This window comes from Amblyomma americanum, chromosome 11 (assembly GCF_052857255.1).
Source record: "Amblyomma americanum isolate KBUSLIRL-KWMA chromosome 11, ASM5285725v1, whole genome shotgun sequence".
Lineage (NCBI taxonomy): Eukaryota > Metazoa > Arthropoda > Arachnida > Ixodida > Ixodidae > Amblyomma > Amblyomma americanum.
In genome coordinates this window covers 50,596,866-50,622,270 of record NC_135507.1, presented here as the reverse complement: position 1 = coordinate 50,622,270, position 25,405 = coordinate 50,596,866, and the positions used below count along the sequence as shown (strand labels likewise).

Below are 25,405 nucleotides of genomic sequence, written 5' to 3'. Positions count from 1 at the left end.
ATTTCTAACCCATTCCTTTCGCCAGATATATTTCCGTCAGTTTTTATATTTAATGAATGATAAACATATAAACGCAGACTTGTTTACTGCCTTTACTGCGGTATGTCGCCGGTAATGGCGCGTTTGGAGTAAATATACTTTAGTACCATTCCTGTCGAAGTCGCCAAAACAAAAGAAATACAGTGTCTTTTGAAAAAAGAGACCTCGTCCCAGTGGCCAGGCATGTACATCCTTTGAAAGTGCCCGCCAGTATTGTGGGACTCAAGCCTGGAGTCTCCTGACGAGGCGCACACTCTATACAATAAAGCAATGCGACACCGGTTTATGTAACATTTCGCAGAAAATACAAAGGCGTGCTGGTCCAGACTGTGAAGAAAAGTTGTAAAGTGAAAAGAGTTCCATCCTTGGGCGGCCACTGAAAGCGACGTCGCACTCACGAAAGGTATCGCTTAGCATGGTTCTTGAGTGTTCCCGGGGCAATGCGCGCGGAGATGCCTAAAGCGAAGTCTTGGCTACGCCTTTTGCAGAGGGGGTCCGTATACTCAACGGAGCCCTGACCAAGGATTAAGCTCGTTTAGGATCGCCTCGTGCATGGCCAACGCTAACTTGCGTTTTGCTAATTGGCGATGTCCATCACTTAGCCGCCTAGCCACACCCAAAAAGCACTAGTGTTGGGGGCTCCTCTAACTTATCACCATCGCCAAGCTGCCCTGCGGCGCATGCCCCCCAACACAACACCCTTCTTGCTTGCTTTTCATCAAATTAAAAATGTCTTTTCACACCATAGAAGCTTGTCGGCCCGAGAAAGAGCTGAAAGAAAATCGCGTGATGTGTCCCGGCCTCATCTTGATAAGGTATACAGAAAGAAACAAGAGTACACGGGTTCATACATGTAGTAAAAATAATGGCAATCCTTTCATCCAGCATGTCCACTACACGAACAAGACATACGTTTTCGTACATGCGTCTACAATATTCTATCCTCGCGTCGTCTTAAATCAATCCACTACGAATTGCTGGGAAACGTTTTTAATTATATTTCAGCAGATGAGGCGCGTGAAATGTAGTTAGTGTGAGAGGGAGGAACAAACCACTTGGTGTTTCGCGAAGAGTGTTTTGTTGTTGTAGGAAATTTCGGTACAACTTCCTAAAATCACATTTGTATAAATAATGAACCGACACAATGAGGCGTTAGGAAAATAAATGACATCTAAGCGAGCGGAAATGTACGACAGCTATAAAGCAGACAGCGTTTTAATTAAAACATTCAGATTTTTCGAACATTTGTTTTATGCATCTATACAAAAGATTCAGAGGCGCCTAGCTTCATTGTGTGTTGGCATTGCGATGGCATTAGGAGCTGTTGATGCCTTTAGCAGAAGTGACGTCACTTCCAGTCCGATGACGTCACTTTTCCTCTGCCAGTGTGGAACGCTCCCTCTGGTGGCGTCACTTCCCCCCAGCCAAAGGGCATACGTTCCAGTCTGGTGACGTGACTTCCGCTCAGCCAATGGACGAATATTATGACCGACAGGCACTTTGTGCCTAAACGGCTTCAAATTCTGTCGCATAAAGCCTGGACTCCATGTACGTGAAAACTCACGCGAACGCGAAGGCGATGGCGGCGGCGACGGCTGGCGTTCGCTCTGTCGCTTGTGGGCAACCTCCATGCAAGCGAAGGCGGCAGGCGACGCGAACCCGCGACGTGCGCAGCGGATTCCGTGCTTTGCGCACTCAAGCTTAGAAACACGCCCCTAACCTGTTCTCTCTCTTAAAATTTTGTGAGTGTGCCTCATAGTCAGGGCCAAAGGAATATTTCCTCTACGGCAGCGGTGTAGCGGCAGTGGAGATAGCCACGGGGGAGGTGTGCTTTCGTTCGGTGCCTGTGCACTCCGGCTTAGTAAAAACACTCCCATAAACTGTCACCGCAACCTGATTGTAAGTGAGCAAACTATAATATACCACTGAGAATGCGCGCCGCGAGTGTTTCTGCACAGTTGGAGCGCAGCGGCACGGTGGATCGAGCGCCGGTACCCGCGGCTCGACACGCATCTCTCCCTGCAGTAAGCCCGCTCGCGTAGCCCGCTCCAAATGCTGTTAGCCCTCCGCACCCAACAAGTAGATTGTTTTAATTATTTAAATCGTGCTGGTCTGCCTCTCAACTACAAAACAAAATATTTTCTTGACGGTGGCGATGACCAAGACGACGGGCTGGTTTCGTGAGATGTGCCCGCGAGAAACCGTGGACAAACCGGAAACGGCTTTGGGGGGCTCTGATCGGCCAGTCGCGTGGGGGACTTCCGGGCGACGAGCGAAATTTTCTGTGGGTGCAGATCCGAGCGACACGGCAAGCGACACATGCATTTTGCTTCGCGCGACGGCGTCGCTCGTCGCTTGCCGCCGTCGCCTTCGCGTTCGCGTGAGTTTTCGCGTACATGGAGTCCAGGCTTAAAGGTCATTGCACATTTTGAGCTTGGTTGAGGCAATATCCAGCCTACTAGTCATTGCAGGTGGCGGCTGCATCGAGAGTGCGGCTTCATATTAGACGTTTTTAGCATACCGGAGACGTACTACCGGAGACGTAAACCGGTTTACCGGACACATCTTGCGCATGCGCAGATGCATTGTTGCGGTGAGGGGGAGCCACTGCGCGTGCCCAGGAGGGGTTCGGTAAACCGGCATACGTCTTCGATAGTACGTCTCCGGTATGCTAAAAACGTCTATTGTGTCCTGTCGGAAAAGTGTACGGAAGCTAGTGGACGAAAAAAAATGTATTTCGGTGCTGTCACACTTCGGCCGCAAATAGAAAGAAAGGAATGATGAGTTTTATTCCCCCCAAATGCAGAATATTTCATGCACATCGCATGAGTCCCGCACTAAAAATATTCAGCTTTAGCTCACGGCTTTTTGGTAATGCCTTCGTTGACAGCGGCCGCGGTGTACACGTACTGTTGTGTGTTATAGTATTTATAGCAGTTTCGCAATGCGCTACGCATTTCATCAACCACCTGCAAACTTTTTCAATTCTTGGTAATGATACAATAAAATATAATATGGTATGGTATGGTATGGTATGGTATGGTATGATATGGTATTGGAAGAAATGATATGCTACAGTATGGTATGGTCTAGCATGGCACACTATAGTATGGCATGGTATGTTATGGTATTTTACGACAAGTTGTTTATCACCCCGAAACTGCATGTGGCTTATGAGCGCACAGTGGTGGGATTCGGAAAGATTTCGGAGCCTAGATGTTCCACAACGTGCACTGGCATTGTGGCGAGCACGGCTATATTTTCTCTGTACCTACATGCAAACGTGGCCACCGCAGTAGGGATTCTTTCCGGAGACCTCTTAACCTCAGTATCGTATAACTTTGGACCAATTAGTATTTATACGTCGAGAAACAGTGCAGAGTAAGAAGGGACGAGACGAACAAAAGCGCCTTGTCCCGTGGTGATCGCTCTTTTTCGTCCCCTTCATTCCTTTCGTGTTCTGTCTTTTTTGTGATCTCTGTTTGACGATGCATAAATACCAACTGGCCCGACATTCTACATTACTGATATGCAGAGGTCTCTGCGCTCTTGTTCATCCCGTCCGTGAAGAAGTCTTTCTTACTTCTGTTGTGTCTTTGTGTGCGCGATGTTTCCCTAGGTACCAGTGGATCAGCAGACAAATGCCGTTCCTTCTCGAATTCAAAGATGATTGGGAAATTCAGCCGCCCTGGTAAGTTAGTTTCTCCACAAGCCAGCTTTCGCTTCCGCTTGCCATACAAGAGTGCTGACGGAAGCAGCACAACAGCAGAGAGAGAGATCTTAAGTCTGAGAACAACAGCGCTCGCAGACAACGGACGAGAACAAGGAGGACACCCAACTGTGTCTCCTCCTTGTTCTCGTTCGTTGTCTCAGTGCTCTGTTTTTATCAGAATGTGTACCTCAACCAACTCGACAAGCAACACACATGGCTAGAGATCTTAATAAATAAAACGTATACACTAGAAAAATTCATGAACCAGAAGCGAAATTTGCCAAATAGGTTCGCAATATAAATGCAAGCCCTTTGTTAGGCTCTTTGGAAGGACACCGAATTTATAAGACGAATAATAAGAGTAAATAAAAGTCTCAGACGGTAGCTAATCTGCTGGTATGCACGGTCTTGTCACACTTCTCTGAAATAGGCGGCGTAGATAGTGGCGGCGTAACGGCAAAAGTTTGGGTCCAGGATGAATGGATGACGAGATACCCGCCGCCTTCGTTGATTCCTCCACGGAAAGCGGAAAAGGCCGCTCGTAGAAGCGGAGCGACTGCCACACAGGCGCCACCCGAATTTCCAACCCCGCTCTGCTTAACGTATTAGCGTCAGGGGCAAACGCAGCTGCCTGCATGGCGTCCATACTTCTGAGTATGGCAATGAGAAGGTCCGAGATGTCGTCGCGGTGCAGCACTTGGGCAGCCTTTGCAGACCTGCTCATCGGTTCAGCAATGCCGAATTCCGGACTAGTGTCATGCGAAACCTGGGAAGCTCGGCGCAGCGACATCGACGCAGCATGGCTTGATCCCCTGGAACTGTGGGTGCCGAAAGCTGGCCTCAACGCGGCTGCCTGGATGGCATCGGAGCTTCTGCGAGCACAGATGTCGACGCCTGCGCTTTTGTCGCCTTCATCAACGCCGTGGTTGGCGCCGGGTGGTTCCGTGTTTCTTCGTTGATAAACAGACTTAGAATCGGCAAATGCGGACGAGGACCGGCTGTTGGACACATTTGGCCCTACTTTTAACGGGATACCGTCGCCTACTGAGCTCGCGATCGGCGCCGGGACCCTCTTGTCACTCGAACGTCTTGGTTCTAGATTTGGTCCTGGTCTCGCTTTCCTGCACCCGGTGACAGAAAATGACAGCTGTGCAGTGTATCGTCCAGAAGGAATACAACCTCACCATTACAATGACTACAACCTCTTGGGATTAAACGGAGGGTGGAGGAGGGGAATAAAAGAGGTTGAAATGGTAAGCACCAGAACAAGCGCTCAGTGCCGGTAGGCAGCACAAGCCTATGCTCCAGTTTTGTACAGTCGGGGACAAAAGTCTCTGGACCACGTGTTCCTCAAACGAAGCTGATAGCTCTGCTATTAGCCGGCGGCTGGAGACCATACCTGTGGAAGTGAGTGAAAATTTTCTTTCACCGCAGCGGTGGCCTCGTGGTATGAGCATCCGCCTCGCATGCGTGGGGAGTGGGGTTCCATCCCCAGTGCCGCCGGGTACCCACCGGTGATAAAATGGATACAAGTTTTCCCCTGGTCTGGTGCTGTACTTATTTAGGGTGAAATGCTTTGGAAATGGGTCGTTGATCCTACCTTGAGCAAAACGAAAATACCTTCTGCCATGGCGTTCGTTGGCCAGAGATGCCCTTGCACCATACAAATTCACTATCGTCATCATCTTCCATCGCCAGAAGTGTGGTCTTCAGCCGCCGGCTAATAGCAGGGCTATTGGCTTCGTTTGAGGAGCGCGTAGTCCGCAGACTTGTCCCCGACTGTACTCTGAACACGAAACTTGAGTAAATAAAAAACGAGGAAATTCAATGAAAAAGGCAAGCCAAGGGCGTACATGCAGTGACACATGTTGCTGCGTTCGGTACTTTTAAATCGCTTGAAAGGCAATGCAAGCACTGATAGCAAACCATTGCGCTTTCGTGATGCCTGTGGCGCTTTCCTCACAGCGGTCGCTGAAGATAACACTACCATGAAATGTAGCGCTGACATTTCTGAGGAAGTTCCGTTTGCAATATTCGCTCAGAATTTTACAGCAGCCACTGCTTGAGTCATGAGCCTTGGGCTGATATCTGCCAACAAAGAAATTTTCAATACATAGGACACCTGGGCGCCTGCTGAGCTGAATGTGCGCACGATGGCGTTGAAGGTAGTGGAACTGCAGCCTAGATTGAGAACTGTGCAAGTTGTTCTTGGAGAGTCATAAAAACTTTCACACTACATCGGCGACGACTGTGTGTGATACTGAACGTGACGAGGTCGGACCGCTTTTTTGAGCTAACTATACTAGCGAACCTCTCTTGCCTTCTGTGAGGCTGCGCAATAAACCACAGTGGAGTGGCAACTACTGTTTTATATAGGGAGGGGGAACTCTGCCTGCCCGGAAGCTACCCTGACGTATGTTGGGACGTAATATTCGGCAGGCTGATCGAACGCGGTTGGCTCGTCGATACCCACGCATAAACAAAGCAGAGGTTTGCTGAAGTACTTAAAAACGTGGTGAAGACAGCTTGTGACTAATATTATGAGATATGAAAGGAATCGGATGTCTGGACGCGCAAGTGCGCGCAATGTTAGGAAACGTCACGTCCATTATTTATTGCGCGTTTAACAGCTCAGAAGGCGGATAATTTTGCCTTGTGTAATACTCAGTGTTGTTCTTGCAATGACAACCCAGAAGCGTAGACTTATAGTTCCGCATACGTACAGTCTAAAACGATTTGAAGGTGGTCGTTTCAGGCCAAAACTGCTCGGATTAAACTTTTATAACACGTTATTTCCGCAAGAAAGTTGCAACGAATAAATTAGCTTAGCCAGCTTAACGATTCCACTATTCTGTTCCGTCATGTCTGTCTCGGAATAAGTGACCGTTAAGATACGAAAAATTTGTTGGTTGGTTTTAGCCAGAACGGATGTGATAACCTTCAAATCGCGCTAGACTTTACACGCTCTTCCGACATCGAAGCCAATCAGAGATTTAAAATCAAACGATCGATTCAATCGCCTAGCACACGCATGTTGTTCATGTCGTTTTGGCGAAAAGCTGGAATAAAAACGACCCAAACGGTTGTTTGAGCTCGGTGAGCAGCCCTTGTGGTGTCCGTCGCCCTTTCGCTGGACGAAGCTGACCTTTGTCCGTCTTTGTGACCTTCGGGATGACTGTGCAAGAACGACCACGACGGGGTTGACACACCGCTGACGAAGACCTCGTCGACGGCCGACTTGGAGAGGAAGCCCAGGTAGCGGACGAAGCAGACCACCAGAATGAGGACCTGGAGAAAAGTTCGCGCAAAATCACGGCTTGCTCACTCGCAGTTTGAAAAGTAGAATATAGCTACACCACACTGCGATATAGACACGTGTCTTTTTGATTACGGGCTCAGCCCTTACAAAAATTTCTTTACACAGTCTATAGACCGTCATAGACTTCTGTCTATAAAGTCTATAGACATTCTAAAGACAAACCCTCGAGAACAGTCTGCAGGCAATGCAAATCCAAAAGACAGTCTATAGACAATCTATAGATTTATGGCTATACACTTTTAGTAGACTTTGTCTATAAACAGGCTATGCATTCTAGGTTTTTTGCGCAAAAGACACGACACAAAAGAAACGAGGTAGACAGGACAAGCGCTGTCGTGTCTTTTGCGCAAAAAACCCAGAATGCTTAGGCACCAACTAGCCTGCAAAAACATACTCGCAGGCTATGCATTATGAATGTACAAAATAAATATCTATAGGAAGGCAATATAGTCTATAAGAAGTCTATAGACTGTCTATAGACCATTTCTGTAAGAGAGATATTCCGCTTGAAAATGTCTAACACGAGTAGCTGCTGTAATGAACATAAATAGCGCGGATTTATTTTGTTAACGTATTCTTAGAGATTGTTTCGTGCTGTTTTGCAAATAGCGAGTTCATTTATAGGACATAGAAGAATTGGCATTCATTAATCAACGCAGAAATTCAATACGAACAACACCACACTTATTTGCGGGCTGAAATTCAAAATAAAAATGGCACCGATTTTTTTTAATGCATCAGCTTTATCAACTATTCTCATCAGCAATGGTAGGAGGCGAGAGTAGCCGGAAACTGGGCACCAGCCAGGAGGCAAGAGCAAATGAAACACCCTTCCCAACGCGACTGCCGTGAAGGCTACAAATGACGTTCACAAAAAGTTGTCCTCGCTCTGCAACGAAAGGTCACACAGATTTCGTTAACACGGTATTTCGCATCCGCTCGTGATACTTGCATGCGAAAGCTAGGGGGGGGGGGGGGGGGGGGGGGGAATTGGCAGAACGCTTAATGCACCCAGTGTATCACGCATACTTGCTGAAAGTGTCGGTTAGTTGCATACTAACCGCCCGTGATTGCCACTTCGTGACCACTGTATGCCAATGTGATTTGAATAAGAGTATGAAAAGAAAAAGTTTCCAGCGAGCACTAACCGCATGCTACGAATGTCGGTTACACAGGAATATCCTCTTGCTAACTCGGACAACAATTTCAGCAGTTCGAACGCCTAAATATTCTGAAAGAGTGAGTTTATTAACTGAAAGTAACTTATGAACGTATTTTTTTTTCATATATCGTAAGTTTTTATTATAACAGTAAGTGCGCAGATCTCCCCTTGGCAAGATTGCATACTTTTTATGTCAACTATTTTCCTATCCTCAAAAACGTTCCCCATCGATTTTCCATGGTAGTCTTTACTCGACGCGATCGATGGACCATTTTAAAGATTTTTGCTACCCTTCGGAATAATGGATCATTATCTTTACTATATTCATAACAGTACCTTACAGTATTCCACAGCTGCCTCACAACTAGCATTGATGTCCCAGAATCCTGGACTGGGTTGCGTTATATTAAAGGGGAAAGGTATACAACGAAGCCCGTGATCATCGCAAGAAACCATGACAGGTCTAAGAAGTTTTTTTCAGTGAGGTTAGCTATATCATTTCAAGTGGTACAGATAAGTGAGTAATGTACAGCTTGTCAATTTCCTAACGGGACTTCAATTCACGCCAGAGCGGTTTAGCGGGTAGTTCAGGGCCTCTTAACTTGCCTCAGATGTAAACGTAATTAGGATAAACCTTCGAAATCGCGGTGAAGAAAGAGGAGTGCCGTTTACACCGCGAGGTGAGTTAAATTCAGTGCTTCTCGCTCCCAGAAACGGCTTTATGTAACCAAGTACATAAATGGCTAATTAAAAAGCAATACAAGATACCTTTGCCTGCATAGCAGCCGGGCTGCTGCTGTTAGCTCGGCGAGTGTCGTTTTCCAGCTGATGCAGCCTGGAGGGGGTCACCTGAACCTGGCAGAGAAATAGAAAATCGAAAGGTGTGACAAAGACATCTCTCCAGGAACCGGTGATCGGAAAGTGAAATGCTACCGCGCGGGGAACTATAACAAGTTATTAATTATTCGAATGGTTTAAACCTTCGATTACATTTACTAGCCTTAATATTTACCTATAGCGATGCTTAAATTCATTGCTCACTGTTGGAGCTTAAATATTTTAGAGAAGGTAACAGGTTACTCGTGATATAGACATTTCAAGAAATGTTTATTTTCTGAGTTCAGTAGAAAGTGGAAGCTTTATTACCAGCAGCCTTTTTTTTAGATATTGGCGGCTTTCAATGATATCGGAGGTGACTCGCATAAGAAAAAATTACAATATTCCTGCTCAATATAAAGGTAAGTTGCATTTTACGTACGATATTTTGCCCTAGTGAAGAATGACTGTAATTACACAAAACCGGTATTGCCAAATAGTACATTACTCGGAATTACGAATTAAGCGTAGCGGGGTGTTTTTCAGTTGGAGCAGCGCGGCTGCTATTTTCCAAGCATATTACGCTGAAATGGTTTAATGCTTCCCTGTTTAGACTAAGATTAAATTGTAAATAGTGATTTGTTTCATGATCACAAAGCCTAACTACGCCAGCTGCAGGACAAAGGCCTCTCCCATGTCTCTCCAATTAACCCTATCCTCTGCCGTCGGCGGCCACCTTATCCGCGCAAACTTCCTCACCTCAGCCGCCTACTTGGACTTCTGATGCCCCCGCTACATTTGTTTTCTTGGAATTCGGTCCGTTGTCGTTAACCATCACCAGTTATATTGGCTTCGCATTGCATGGTTTGCACGTGGTCATTTCTTAATATTTTTGGCTACGATGTCATTAGCTCGCGTTTGTTCACATAGCCACTCTGCTCTTTTTCCGGTCACCTGACGTCCGGCCTATCATTTTCCTCTGCACAGGTTAGTGTGCTCTCCTCAATGAATATCAAGCCACTTCGTTGGCCTGTTTGCTGTGCATGTTAAGATACAGCCGTTGCATCATTCCTGCTTGAGAGATATTGATAAACTGACATTGATGATTTGCGATTGCGTGCCAAATGCACATCAATCTCGTGGTCCGGATCAGCGTTTACTAACTGCCGTAAGTAGACGCGTTCGCTAACCACCTCCAATGTTTCGCTGCCTATGGTAAGCTATTCTTTGAACAACCGTTTATTAACGCGACCGAGTTAAGGCTCCCGTTTTGTAGGAAATCCGGTGTCGTCGGCGCAGGTGTTGAGCGAAAAATCTCCTGAGACAACTCAGTGTGCCACATAAGCCACGGGACTAATTGTGGCCTTACCACAATCTGCCCATTGTGAGCATTGTGAGAAAACTGACCGCCGTGGAATGGCAGTTAGATTACTGACTGGTCGTTCAGGATGAGCAACCTGGGTCGCACAAGGCCCACCGCTGGGGCCACCTGCCATCGAGGGGCAGTGGCGCATCGCTTAACCACTGTACCACTGCGCAATCTGCGTCGACCACTGCGTTGTCTGATCGACCTGAAGGTTTAGCTAGGCCGTCCATTCTGGTGCCGGCTGGTGCGTCAGCGAAAGCGTAAACATATATTGCTGATCAGCCCACCAACCGCCCAGTCGCCGCGCCTGGCCGATGTCGCTTGTCGCCGCCCTTACAAACATTTCTTTAGACAATATACTTTAGTCTATGAAGTCTAAAGGCTTTCTACAGACAAATCCTATAGACCAGTCTCCAGACAGTATATATATTTATGGCCATACCCTTTTAGCAGACTTGTGTGTCTAAACAAATGTCTGCTGAGTCTAATAGACACAGGTCTATAGACTGTCTATAGAGGATCTACAGACTTATGTCCATACATTTTCTATAGACATTGCCTAACTATATGGCCTAGCAATGCTATTGATCTTTGTCTACAGACAGTGCATAGACTTCTGTCAACTAAAACTTAATTAGATTGTTGTCTATAGACTGTATATATACAGTCTACAACCATTAAAAAGGTCACCACGAGGTCTTCACAGATAACATCACGATCAATATACTTACAAATTTAGTTTATTTCCAAGCTATCCAGGCTGGGAATATGCAATACATGCATCATAAGAATGCAGCACATTATACAAATAAATGCTGAAAGTAATGGTCCGAATAGTTTCCTCAGAAGCGTTCTTGCGATCTGTTGTCTGCAGTCAATCATCCGGGCATGTTGACCTGTACAGCGCAAAAGAAAAAAAATCATATGAGGGGAACTGAAAAAAAAAAGTCTCACTCCATCTCTACACAACGCAAGACATACCCTGACTATCCTATTCTAAAAGGTAATCTTGACCTTTTGGTTGGGTTTTATCGGGTTCAAATACCCAAGGCGACTCAGGCTTCGAGAGACGCTGTAGTGAAAGGCTGCGGATAATTTCAACCACCTGCGGTTTTTTTACTGTGCACTGACATAGCATAGTACACAGGCCTATAGCATTTCACCTCTATCAAAATATGACCGCTGACTCCGGGATCGAACCTGCACCTATCAGGTCACCAGACGAACACGATGATCACCGAGCCGTCACGCCGGCTTCATCGGTTCAGTAAACTCGCACGACAAATCTTAAGCGGTTTTCATAAAACATGATAACTAATGGTGAATTCCAATCGCAGGCCCGGAGCGGTCTGCACGCTCTGTGGCAGAGCGCCTGAATCCGGCGCAGAGCGCGCGACCTGAAATTGCGATTGGAGTACACTTGCTCTGGCCAGAGCATGCAGGCCAGAGCTTGTAGGGCGCCGCTATCTCCGCTGAATAAGAACGTCACGCAAACTTCCGGTCGGATCCGCCGATTTCGGCGGAGCAGTCCCGACTGCTCCACGGAGCAATCTCGGCTCGGCAACCGCTCCCTGTCTACGATTGGAAGACGCGATCCGTGCCTCAGATCTGCGTTTGGAATACAGTTGCTCCGAAAAGAGCAGAAATCGTTGCTCCCGAAGTGCTCCAACTCTGCGATTGGAAGTCACCATAAGACCGATAAACTCTGGAGCACCCTACGTCGGCACTGAATACCCACTGCCGCTACTGATCTCTGTACGGCATTCTTTTAAGAGCATAAGCTCGGCGTCAAATTTTCCGAGTCCGAGGAATTCATGATGGTGGCCCCCACAGTAAATCGATATAGCAACTCAATTGGTGATTGACTGGCGGCGTCATTAGTATATCGAATTGGTGATTGATTGGTGACGTCGCTGATTTTGTGGCGTCATAACGAACTATTCACGTAACTGTTCAATCGCTTAGAACTCAGTAATTATTGAGGTCATCACAAAACGAATTAGATATTTATAATCCTTTAGATGACATAAGACACCAAAATTAACTAATGAAGTTAATATTAGGTATGGTGAGGCTTATATTTATTGCTTATAATTAAGTAACCGATAGCATCATGATCTCACTGATGTCATATTCCTAACGGGCTCGATGAGTAGAACACGTTAGGCACCATTATCGCTTAATTAGGTTAATACTTAGTTATGATTAGGCTGAACATGGTGGCCGTGAAGTCAGCACTGGACAGCTCACAGTTCCATACCTCATGGCGAACGGGCACCTACCGCCTTGAGGTAAAGGAAAATGGCCCTCCAAAGAGTCGAAAAACTTTCTCGGCCAAAATTGGTCAAAAATATCCGACCTCAAGGCGGTAGGCGCCCGCTCGCCGTGAGGCATGGAAAAGTAGCCTAATAACGTGATAGTACAACGCATGCATGATAGATGGCGCTACCAAACAGCTAATGCTAGTTACTTCACCGTCTTCCAGACGGTGGCGGTAATTTTTTTACACTAATTCAAAACAGATGACCCCGAAGAATTGTGCCACATATCAGCATTGACTCGTTACGAGCTGTTGAGAATACCACTTCGATAAAATGTACATTCAGTGCTCCTTACACAGGGATACCAGCAGAATATTATGTCAGCATTTATTCTTATACCCGCTATTGAAGAAGCGCTTCGAAGCACCACCCTGCATGAAGCCTGGTACGTTCGCCGATACTCAAGCGGGCACAAGCCATGCAAAACCTACCAGACAGACCAGCTCACCGTTATGCGCCCATAACTTGCACCACAAAGACTGAACAGCATACTCAAGCATCAGCGCGCGCTCTTAGAAACAAGCGGGTAGCAGCGCTTCATGTCGCGCTCATTATCCTCATTATCCTCAAAAACAGCTCATAATAGCTGCCGCTGCGCCGTTTCAAAAACAGGTGTAAAACTTGAGACAACATGCGCATTACTGTCACTATGAAATGCCGTCTCAAATTCACTCAGTTTTATTCCGTAAAGTGCAGCCCGAACAGAGTAAAAAGTAGGTTCTTGCATACAGGTACCCTAACCTACCATTGCTATAAAAATCAACGAAAGCAACGAAGGTTCTCAAAGCAGGAACTATTTCAATGAAAGAACGTCTTCATCAGAAGGCACAGTCACAACACTGCGCGAGCTGAATTGCATACGCTTGGGCAAAGAAGCGTCTAGTTACGTTAACGTTTTCGCATTGTAGTAGTCTGAGATCAGAAAAGCACACACTGCCTCTCGCACAAATGATATTGGAGAAATTTGTGCACGCGTGAGCGGGGTTCATGAACGAGCCTTTCGGAACAAAATGTAAGCCATACCTTGTCGAGGCGACCTTTACTCAGCTTTCAAAATGTAGTGCCCGCAGGCGAACGGCGGCGGACAACGGCTGGGATAACAAGGACGGGCGAATCCATATGTGTGCAACGAAAGGGGAGACGGGATGCAGCTCGTAGGTTCTTTGTGCTGTTTGTACACGCTGTCCATTCGTGCCGGCATCGACGTTTATTCGGCCATCATACTACAAGCATTCCTCCGGTGCCGCTTAACTCCAACTTTCACAAGCGTCCCGTGCTTCAGTCTACAGCGTTACAAAACATCTTTGGTGAAACGTCGCTGTCCCCGACGCGCACCGAGCGAGCGTCTGCACTTAACACGCAATGCACACCTTTCAATGAACAGCACTTCACGGTCCGGACAGGAGATGACAGAAACATTTAAAAATAAATGTGACGCACCTCAGAATGTGAGTGTGCGTTTTCCGGAGGTGCCAAGTAAATCGAGCTGACACGGCGCTAACTAATCCACAGTTCTATTTCGGCCGTCGTTCAGCGGCTAAGCGATATTTCTGGCCGCGCATCTACATTGCAACACGAAAAAGCCAGCAGAGAGCTCGCGAGGAGCGGCTTATCGTCACGGGTTTCACACCGACTGCCTTTTCGCGCGTTTGGAGACAGCGGCACAGACATCAGCGGCATTATTCGAGAACCCGATGGCTTCCGCTGCTTGTAGCGCAGCTTACAAACGGGAATAAGTTTGTCGCTGAGCACATAATCTGTTCATTACACACTGCTCTGCTTAGAGACCAAATGAATAAAATGTAATCGTGCATAGTTACCGCAAGTGGGCGATTAAGTTGGATTTCGATGAAAGCGCAAGCCACGATAGAACACGCCGACGAAGCCGACACATCCGCGCACACAGTTGTTCGCAGCGCGAATGATCTTCCGCCGTCTCGCGGAAAAATGGGCAAAATGTGAAGCAGAAACCCATTTCACGGGCGTATCTCTACCGCTCGCACTCTTGCCGTGCGTAGCTTGATCTTGTATCCAAGACCACAGAGGAAAATTGGTTTACGAGCTTAAATTCTCCGATCGCGCTTTAAAAACCTTTATCGCCACAGAACACCGTCCCATTTATCGTCGCAGAACGACGTAATCGTGCGGACAAGTTTTAGGGACACGAAACGCGGGACATAGCCCAGTAATGCTTTCGCATTAGAACCGCAGCGGTGGCCTGTTGGATTGTGTATCCGCCTCGCATGCGGGAGGTGCGGGGTTCGATCCCCAGCACCGCCGGGTACCCACCGGTGATGCAATGGGTACAAGCTTTCCCCTGAACTGGTGCTCGGTTAATCAGGGGTGAAGTGATTGGAAAATGGGTCTTTGACCCCACCTTGAGAAATACAATATACCTTGTGCCATGGCATCTCTCGCCATAAACGCTCTTGTGCCATGAAAATTCATAATCATCATGTTTCGCATCAATAAATTCTTCAGGTTTTTTTTTTCGGGGGGGGGGGGGAGCAAAAATATGTACCTCCATCTGTAATCGTCACCCTCTCAACACGTCTACTTTAGAACGTTCTAATTGTGCTCCCTTGAAGTACTGAAAAGGTAATAGTTGCATTGGCTGTAGTTCATTTTTTTACGTTCGCCAAACTGCCGTCATCCCGTTCACAGCGAGAGCTATCATCCTCGAGTTTCTCCTGTCGGAATCAATATAACGGCGGCTGCGTTGGGGCTAATCGACTCGCATAAGGGCCGCTATAGTGGCTGGTTTTTCTTTAAGGACTGATTTTTCTTTTAACTACGAAGTTTCTGAGAAAGTTGTGTAGCTTTCCTCTGTAGCCGAATGGTGCGTTCGGGTGGATGCCAATGAATAATTACTCCCTTATTGCAAATCCACTCCACCTTGGTGGATTACCCTAAAACATTTGACCAACTCCGAGCTAATAAGTAGTGACGCCCTAAAAAAATTAGTAGGTATTTGGGCGCGCGGCTAGGAAATGATGAAATTTATATTGGACATTTCTACAGCTCTTGCGGTATTTATAGATTTATCATAAAACACAATGCTTGCAACGGCAACGGCATGTCGTCTGCTCTCTTTGGTAGATGGAATTCAAACCGGAGCGACCGGTTTTAATGAATAAAAGAAGACTCATACCTACTGTGCAGAAAGTGCAGGCTTCACAGGAGGAGGCAAGCGATATTAACCGATTTATGAATGTTTATTCGAAAAGCGAGATCATTCATCAAATGACCTGCAGCCTGCCACATACTTGTGGACCCTTGCTGTGTCTTTACTGTGCTGTGGGGGCCTCTCTGCAGAGATCTGTCCCAATTTAGACTATTATTAAAGCGAAAAGCTTCACTACGCTAGGTAAAGCAGTCGTCGCGTCGGCTGGAGAAGGACCTTGAACGACCTTCAGCCCAACCACGTTAGCCATGTATGACCATATGTGGTACAGTTATGGTGCCGAAACCTTGACCCCTGACCTTCACACATGATCTATAGTTGACCTTTGACATCTGACCTTGAGTTGACCTCTGACCTTTGGCATTGGGTGACCTTCGGGTTGACCTCTGACCTTAAGAACATCCGATGGGGTGATGTGAAGCCACGTGATGACATCTGATGGGGGCATCGTAAGACAATGTGATACCTCGTCATATAGTCACGTGGTCGTGTGGGTATATATAGAACGGCTGTCGCGACCCTGTAGCGGAGCTGCCATGGCCGAGCCTCAAACGCATAGCAAGCGTACTTGCTTTTCGCTGAATTCCAGGTTTAGCCAAGTTAAACCGCTGCCAATTTTTCCGCTAACTGTGTCTATTTAAAATTCCCTATTTTATTTAGGCACACGCAGGCAGCCTGTCATCGCAGGCACGTAGTGAATGCATCGGAAGTGTTGAACGCTTTCATCTCGCACCACTAGATGCTAGACGCCCTGCCGACGATAGCTTGACCACACACGCTCCCATGTTTATAAACTTACTCGTGTCTTGGTCCAGTCTAGCGTCGCTATACAAGACGTGCATGGTGAAAAAGTTAGTTCCAAGCGATGAAGGGCCTTAGCACCAGTCGCAGTGGCTGGAGAGAGCATGGCACAGCAGTTTGCTCTGTGTCCGAGAATGCTAACGGCAACAAATCCTCGTCTCCGCAAGTCCTCCCTTAGAAGAATTTCTTTAGACAGTCTATAGACTCTACATAGGCTTCAGGCTATAAAGTCTATAGACTCTCCATAGACAAACCCTAGAGAACAGTCTATAGAAAATACAAATGCTATAGACACTGTAGATTTATGGCCATGCAATTTTAATATATTTTTGTCTATAGACTTCTACAGACTACAAATAAACAATAATAAATATCTATAGGAAGGCAATATAGTCTATAGACTGTCTATAGACTACGCTTGTACGCTGCTATGAAGTCTATAGACTGTCTATATACCATATTTGTAAGGGCTTCTACAATTGAAAATAAGGCGCTGTTACAAACCTCCACTAGCACAGGTGAATGGAGATTTTATTTTGTTTATACTGTGTTATCTTCTTCAAAACCATGCTATATAATTTTTCGGGTTTCCCTGAAACAACTGCTTTTTTTTTTATTAAAGCATCCTTGGTGCCGGGTTGAATCGCGGATCCTGTAGAACTTCTTATAGAGCACTGAGATCGATTTAAATCTCTGGCAGGAAAGACCGCACCTTCTTACCCCTCAGAGATAAAGTGTGTACTGGCAGGCTAATGGGGCTGTCTCACAACTCTCACTTGCGTAGCTGATTGGCTGCAAAAACTGGGGCTGTCTCACAACTCTCACTTGTGTAGCTGATTGGCTGCAAAAACTATCTGCACAGCATGCATAAAAGTGCTAGGCCCCCTTATGATGCACTTTCCCTCTATTTCCTGTATCAACCACTGAGCACGGAAGTTCTCATTTCGGGAAGCTACTGAGTGATTTTATAATAGGTTTAATATTTCGTTGGTAAATCGATGCCGTTTTTTTCCACAACCTTTCTTTAACTGCGTCTTCGTCGATGATGGACCACTAAACTGCTCAATAGGACTTGAACAACAGCCCTACTATTCTTAGGCTCGTTAAAGTTCTCCTGCCAAAGAACAGAGGCACGTAATACCGGGTATCTTATCGTTGCGTCAGTACTGATATCCTTGCTTTCAAGTCGAGTGTGCTGCATGAAAATGTTTTCAGGTGATTTATTCTACGACAAAAAGGCTTAGGGAATCATCGCGAATTTATTCTTAAATGCCCTTTCAAGGTATCCTCGTGGGATTAATTGTGATATTTAAAGATCATTTAACGCGAAAGCCCTAAGGCTTCCGCCGTCCGTGCGAGAAAACGCGGATTGGTCGAAAAGGTAGTGACACAAAATGTTGAGCGGCGGATATGAAAAGTAACTTGATGGCAACATCGCATAAATTGTGACTACAAGGTGGCAACAACACCGTAACGTCATTATGGCATGTAAGAAGGCAAAGAAAGTGCGAGGCGTCACAGCGTCCCACGGGTTGCTCTCCTCCGACGCGTTGTTGTCGGGCCCCGCGTGTGGGTAGATGCGTCCCTTGTAACCCATCAGAATGAAGACGAGGGGCAGCACCACCACGATGGAGAACACGATGCCGCCCAGCCACACGTTGGAGCAGGTGCACCACCACCACCAGCCCTCGGCCTCTTCCACGTCAGAGCCGCCGTCTTCCTGCACAAGCTGCAAGACACGCAGTGTTAATATGACAAGAGATGGCATTAGGATGCTTGTCTGAGATAAAAGAAAGTTTATTAAAGTTAAAGCAGGGGAAACGCGCTAAAAGAGACACGGACGAGGAGGGAACAAGGACGGGCGCATACTCGCCACTAACTTTATTCAGAAAAAAAAACACGTATTTATACCTTTATGAATGCCAAATCGTTGCCTAAAGCGCACGTGCCAGCAATCATTTTTCTTTTTTATACAATTGGACCCTTTCCCATTCTTCATCGAAAGCTGGTGTTTCCCAGTCATAGGCCAAACGGGTCGACTTGGAGAACAACTTTCGATGAAGAATGGTAAAGGCTCCAATTTGCCCTTACAATGGGGTGCATGCACTTTGGCTACGCCTGGCAAGACATGCCGGCCTTTGTTGGCTGGAACTGAAATGTTGAGGCGCAGCCGTGACCAGATGGAGCGTGAGCTGGCAGAGGCTTTTTTTATTGATGGTTGAGGGGATAACTACGTAAGCAAAATGTCAATCGAATTGTATATAAAAAAAATGTTGCTGGCATGTGCCCTTTAGGCAATGACATTGCGTTCACAAAGGTATATACATGTGTTTCTTCTGAATAAATTCAGTCTCGAGTATGCGCCGGCCTTCTCGTCCTTGTCTTCTTTAGCGCATTTCCATTGCTTAGGTATGTACGACCAACTCGCACAACAACGTGCACTCTTAAATCCTCCACTGCGTATTGGCGCATAAAACACTATATTTTGGCGGCATGACCGGGTAAAAAAATAAATAAAGTCAATTTTGTACCAGCGATAAAGGATTTCTTGCAGGGCTTTTGGGATAAAAACAGGTCGCCCTTAGGCTTAATGACGTGATATCGTCTCGATGCCCCATTACTGCCTTTGCCGAAAGTGAGTCACTCCTTGCGGTGGAGCAACTCTCTTTGTTGAGACCGGCCATGCAACGCTCGAATAAAGTTTGGTACAAACTATCGGACGTTTGTTGTTATCACAAAAACTTCAGATTATTATTAGATTTTAGTACATACTCGTTGCTGCTTTTTGAATTATGATACATAGCGGGAAATTCTAAGAAAAATTTACAAGCGGAAATGGATAAAATGGTAGAATACAAATATAGAAAACACCTAGGTAGAGGAATATATAACTTATATTATTGCCGGATTGAACTGTGAGCTGTAGGGTTAGACGTCGATAAGCCGCACAAGAATTGATTCCACGCAAACAGGTCTAGAGGATTTCCTGTATTGCCCTTTTCACATTGTATTGATCGCACTACGCAGCACGCAGCGCAAGCGCTTGCGTTCTTTGGTTGACATTTGTTATTGGCTCTTGACAATCTGCTCGTTCTGATTATATGAGTAGCCTAGCACGAACCCTGTCTGGTGAAAACTCTGGCCTCTGGCCTTTCACATTATTAATGGCGCTGGTGTAATTCTCGCAGACGCGTTGTACACATTTATTATCTTTTCGTGTTACAATTTCATATGCTTTCGATGAAGAAACAGAGCAAACTACGCGGGACACTCAAAGAGAAGGAGGACACCACGCGCGCTGACAGGCAACTCAAGATTTAATGAATACGCGGAGGAATACATGCGCAGAAACAACCGGTGACAACGGATATCGCGATGGCGACAAGTTGAAACGCCTGGAATAAAAATCATTCTACTTAAGTGTAGAGGGTAGCCGGTTATCGAGGTTGCTGAATTCTTTATCTGACAGGGCAGCTGAAGGCTGAAGTATCGCTTAGTGTTTTTTATAATAAAAAGGCTTCCATTGTCTCACAGTTTACCTGTTCCTCATGAGGAAATAGAATAGTAGTGCCCGGAAAGTGCCGTGCACATTGTGGCAGTGCACTAAAAGACGGTCAAGAGAAGCACTGTTGTGTAAATTTGCACACTCAAAATGCCGCACGTTCACAAACCAGCCAAGCTGCCCGACGTATAAATTGCCGCAAGATATCGGCCCTTAACAACGCCCTTTCTATATCTGATTAAATGCGACACGTGCTTTGTTGTGCTGCCCTCCCGTTCGTGTAGCCACTAGCCACTCAAGTTCTCTCGAGCTCGGAGCAAAATGCAGCGAGCTTCAATGTAGCCCAAAAAGTTAACCCTAACGTCGCGTTTCTTGGCCCAGCTCTTCAAACCACGGGAAAGCCTGTGAACACAGTGCATGAAAGCCTGCCTACGATACTGACTACCATCCCGAATCCGCCTGTTGGCCACCGATTTTGCCTACCAGAGGCCTTTCTCACTTGCGCTGGAAATGATGCGTTCAGAGAGACTGCGGTTTGTTTAACGTTGGCGACCTCCTATACGCTTAACATTCTGCAGTGAGGTGGTGACAGGCAGTAGAAGTCATAGCCCTGACTCACTAAACCGCTACGCCCTTTTAATCGGTTTAGGATGGCTTGACTCGTAGCCTTGAAGCGGAATTAACAGTGCAATGGTGGAGCAGCCAGAAAAGATGGTGCGACATTGCCCTCCGAGAAATGGCGAGAAAACGCAGTTCATTGTCAATATGAATCTCTGTTGATAATTTTAAACCATGAGCGCACTACTTAAAATCTTGAGGACAGCCGCAATATTATTCGAAGGGTTAGAACATTCCACCAAGATCAGATAATCGTGGACGTACCTGAACGCCCTCAGCAATAGTCCTCCACAGCATCCCGGAACCTTCCTATCGATACCACTCAAGATGTTGCTAAGCAAAGATGGAACCCTCGACCCAATACACACTCCAGCTTTATGTTACACCCGAAGATCATGGACATTGGGTAACAAGGGATATTTCTGAAAACGGTACAACAGACACACCACATCTGCTCATAAAGCCAAATGGCTGTTGCTGGGTGTCTGGACTCTCATATGGCTACCCTGAAAGTGACAAAGCTTTTTTTGTGCCCGAATCGAAGGATTTGTTGATGCGATAATGAGTGGAAATCCAGGAAGGTACAGTTTTGTTAGCATTGATGCTGAGCATACGTTTTCCTGGCTGCCACATGACATCATGGTGTGAGGCAAACGTGTGCACCAAATATGGTATTAATCATATAGGCTTAATGAGCAGATGTTTTGTTTCCGGTTAACCATTTTGCCCAGCCTTGTCTTTTTCTCCTGAAGTACACGGTAATCGGGTGTAACGGTGCTTTCTTAGCACAGAAACGTTAGTGTGTACATTCGGTCGTGGGTTGCACGCGTGCTCAGCAATATCTTTAGTGACATCGATAGGAAGGTGGCATGGTGATCAGCAGGATTGTTTCTAAGGGCGTTCACATTCACTGACGATTATCTGATATTGGTGGTAGGTTCTAACCGCTCATATAAGTTTGCGGCTGTCCAAAATTTTGAGGGAGTGCTCCCGTGGTTTAAAAATCACGACAGATGTCCCTGTAGGCAATAAGCTGCGTTTTGTTGACGTGCCACTGTTGGCTACGTCTGACCACCTTTGCTGGCTGCATCGCCTAACAAAGTCATGCGGGGGCTTTGAGTCAGGCTATTCCAAACCGATTAAAGACGACAAAGTGGTTTTGTGCTTTAAGACTGCCACTTTCCTAGTTTCTGCTAGGATGGTTCATGGTTTATGGGGGTTTAATGTCCCAGAGCGACTCAGGCTATGAGGGACGCCGTGGTGAAGGGCTCCGAAAATTTAGGCCACCTTAGGTTCTTTAACGTGCACTGACATCGCAGAGTAAACGGGCCTCTAGAATTTTGCCTCCATCGAAATTATAGAGGCCCGCGTACTGTGCGACGTCAGCGCACGTTTCTTCTACGGCCGCAGGTACCGCCGTAAAATTCTCTCTCTCCGGCATGATCACGAAGACCGCGCCAATGGCACGGATCACGTCACTGTCTAGCCAACGGATTAGAAAGCAGCTCTCCGATAGATGTCACACTCATTCGAGAGTCTGCCATGCGACTGTGGCACAGGCACTGAAGAAATAAATCCAGCAATAGCGGTCTGTCTGGGTACTTGATATTAGTCGCAATATTCGAACCAGGTTGCTCCAAAGCTCTAAACTGCCCCGTTTCATCCCTACAGGTATTACGGCTTCGGCGATCACTTCATGCGAAGAAATCGCAAGGAATGGTTCTACGATGAGTATGAGGAGAGGGGGGCCAGGTGGCATCACCATCGCAGCGACATTTTGTCCAGGAGGACTGCTGACAGTTTGCGTTTTAACATCGCCGACAGCCAGGAAGCCTTGTATATTTAATGACCGACATTTGATACCACGACGGTTCCACAGAACAGGATGGTAACAACGCTGTATTTATTCACCGTGTATTTTCCAAGCTTCCCCACGCATTGTTATCAGCAGGAGTTGACTTTCAAAAGGGCGTTCAGGAACTACATTGCGCACCAACTCCTCATGTTCCCGGATGTCCGTAGCGCAGAGATGGTTTACAAGAAGATTTGACAATTTTCGAAGGGCGAAAGTGTCATCGAATGCCATCCCACTCAAAAAGGCCTTTGAGAGTCCCTGATAGACATGCCGATTAAGGGCGGTAATTAGATCTTACCGTCTCGCTCTCCAGGTCCCTCGTATGCACGCTGAGCGGTGTGTCGTAGGGATGCTCGTAGTAGGACTGGGAGCCGCTGTGCTGCTGGCCACGCGCCTCTTGAGCCGCCTGCCGCTTTCTCTCTGCCTGCGAGTCGCTGACCTGTCAGTTGATTTCAACGTAGGAGGGCGCGCCTGTGTCACTTTTGGCTTTAAGGGGTGAGTGGAAACGGAGGAGGGTTGGAGCTCGGCGGTGCATGTGTATAGATTCATGAAAATCTAAATAAGTCGATCCAAGTCGATAGGTGCTCAAGTGTAGGAAGCAGCGCAAAAGACAACGACGTGACACGACAGCACAAGCGGTGAACTAACAGCTGAGGTTTATTGTCAGACAAGAATGGTTTAAGGTCACACAAAACAAACAAAACCGCGCCAGTCGGGCTACTATCAGCTGATAAAGAGCATGAAGGGCCACTTTAACGTGTCAGATGGCGTATGAAAACGAAGTTCGAAACTGTGAGTGAATAGAGAACTGACATTCATAGCCAAAAAGAAAGAGAGAAACAAGAAGCAATGGTACATCCTGTTGTACAGTAAGGGTGACGGAAGGGAATGAAAGATCGAAGTGACAACATGGACGAAAGTGGTCATCCAGGTAATCAAGTTCCTCCTTGTGCAGTGGAATCGACGGGGTGCTGACAACTAGCCCGCCAAAAAGCCCTATTTTATTCAACAGTGATACCTGATCTCGTGTGGTGGACGGGCTGCACAATTTTTTTGTGGCGATACCTACATAACGGTAGCATTTAGAGCCTTCAGCGTGGCGGTGCCGCCACCCTGCGGATGCGCCGCCATGCAGTCACGAGGTAGGTCACGTGGTGCAGAACAGCTGCCGGCGGCGCGGCGCACCGGCGAAACCGAGCTGCCACAGGTTTGCGCATGCGCCGTGTCAAGTGGGACGAAGATGAAGAAGGCACGCCCAGCGAAACGAGGCGGCGAAAGACTGACTTTGCAGTTAACTAAGCAAGTTCCACTCGGTCATCTGTAGCTATCGCGTCACTCCAGGTTTAACCAGAGCTAAACCACCGCCAATGTTTTTTTTTTTCCCACTCTACAGCATGTGGCACCCTGATGTCTTCAGATCACAGGGCAAATTAAGCGACGAGGAAGCAGCTTTGGTCCACATGGTGTGGACATGTCCCACTAGGTATGATAGCTCGCGCAGTCAAGAATCCTGGGAGGCTTTGCCCTGCAGCCCAGACCCTAACGTCCAGCAGGACATCATCAGTCAAGCCCTTGCTGCTGCTGTGTCCCAAGGGATTCCGGCCGACGACTAGGGGCGACAGGGGAGATGTACTTTCTCTCCTGGCGTTCATTGACTGGTGTTTCATTAAAGTTGTTTCCCTCTCTCTCTCTCGACCTGTGGTCGCCCTTGGCAGGGCTACCGGACGACGTAGGATTCTGGCCACTCACCTTGGAGCCAGTATGGTTGCCCGAATCTCCGCCTTCTCCACCCGGGTGCTTTCCAGAGGGAGCGCTGGGTGCACCGCGCTGCATATGCATTCTGGGTGAAGAATTTCATTGCGGACTTTGCGAGGATTGCAGCTGCGCTGTATTTTAAGGATCTTTCCACTCCGCCACAAGTACACACGCAAACCCCACTCGCGAAAATGACGATAGCATGAAATCTTTCGCCAAGATGGCAGTGCTTAGGCCTTGGAGGTAGCGCAGCAGCGTTTTTGGAAATCTGGCCTTAATCAGTGCGAATGTGAACTGAGAAAAAGTTTCTTAGTCGGCCTAACAGTTTGTGGAGCAACCAAGCGATTGGAAAATGGTTGTCAGTGATCATAAATATGTAAAAAATCAATAAGCTATAGTGATACATAGCAGTGAGTCCAATTGTAGGAGTACTGTAATGTTTATGAGAAAGTTGTAGATGACGTGGCAGATCAATAATCAGGACCGCCATGGGCTTGATATTTTCTGCCGCACCGAGTAAGCGTCCTAATATGTGCATAAAAAGCTTGAATTACTATGCTGCTATTCACCCCACGTCCTTCGGCAAAGCTGACGCCTGGCACAGCCGACGGCAGAAGCAGCAATGGAGGCAGGCGTTTCCGTCCCACAAGTAGACGGTATTAAATGCAGGTGAGAATGAATGCTGGGCACATACCAGAATGTTCAGCCATCCACCAATGAGCTGCGGCTGTTGGTTCTCGCCCGCTTCGTCTTCGTCCCTCTCGACCTTGGGTGTAGCAGGGGACGACCTCTTCGATTGCTTCGGCGGCGATTCTGTAGGGCTGCCTTTCTTTCTCGAGTCAAGTCCAGTAGGTTTAGATTTGCCGAGTGAAGGACCCTTTCTGAGGGCCGGCTCTTTTTTGGCACCGTCCGTGACTTTGCCGGCGGACTTCGCTGGGCTGCCTGACGCAGAGGC

General features: G+C 47.1%; 1 protein-coding gene across 1 annotated transcript; it reads right to left on the bottom strand.

Moving 5' to 3' along the window:
- Positions 1-4,846: 4,846 nt before the first annotated feature.
- LOC144109604 (uncharacterized) lies at positions 4,847-23,514 on the bottom strand. The gene is made up of 6 exons (XM_077642422.1): positions 23,509-23,514; positions 22,994-23,134; positions 18,240-18,449; positions 9,001-9,087; positions 6,961-7,039; positions 4,847-4,872 (listed from the first exon to the last, which is right to left on the bottom strand). The coding sequence occupies exons 1-6, from the start codon at positions 23,512-23,514 to the stop codon at positions 4,847-4,849; spliced, it is 549 nt and encodes a 182-aa protein (XP_077498548.1).
- Between the last annotated feature and the right edge of the window lie 1,891 nt (positions 23,515-25,405).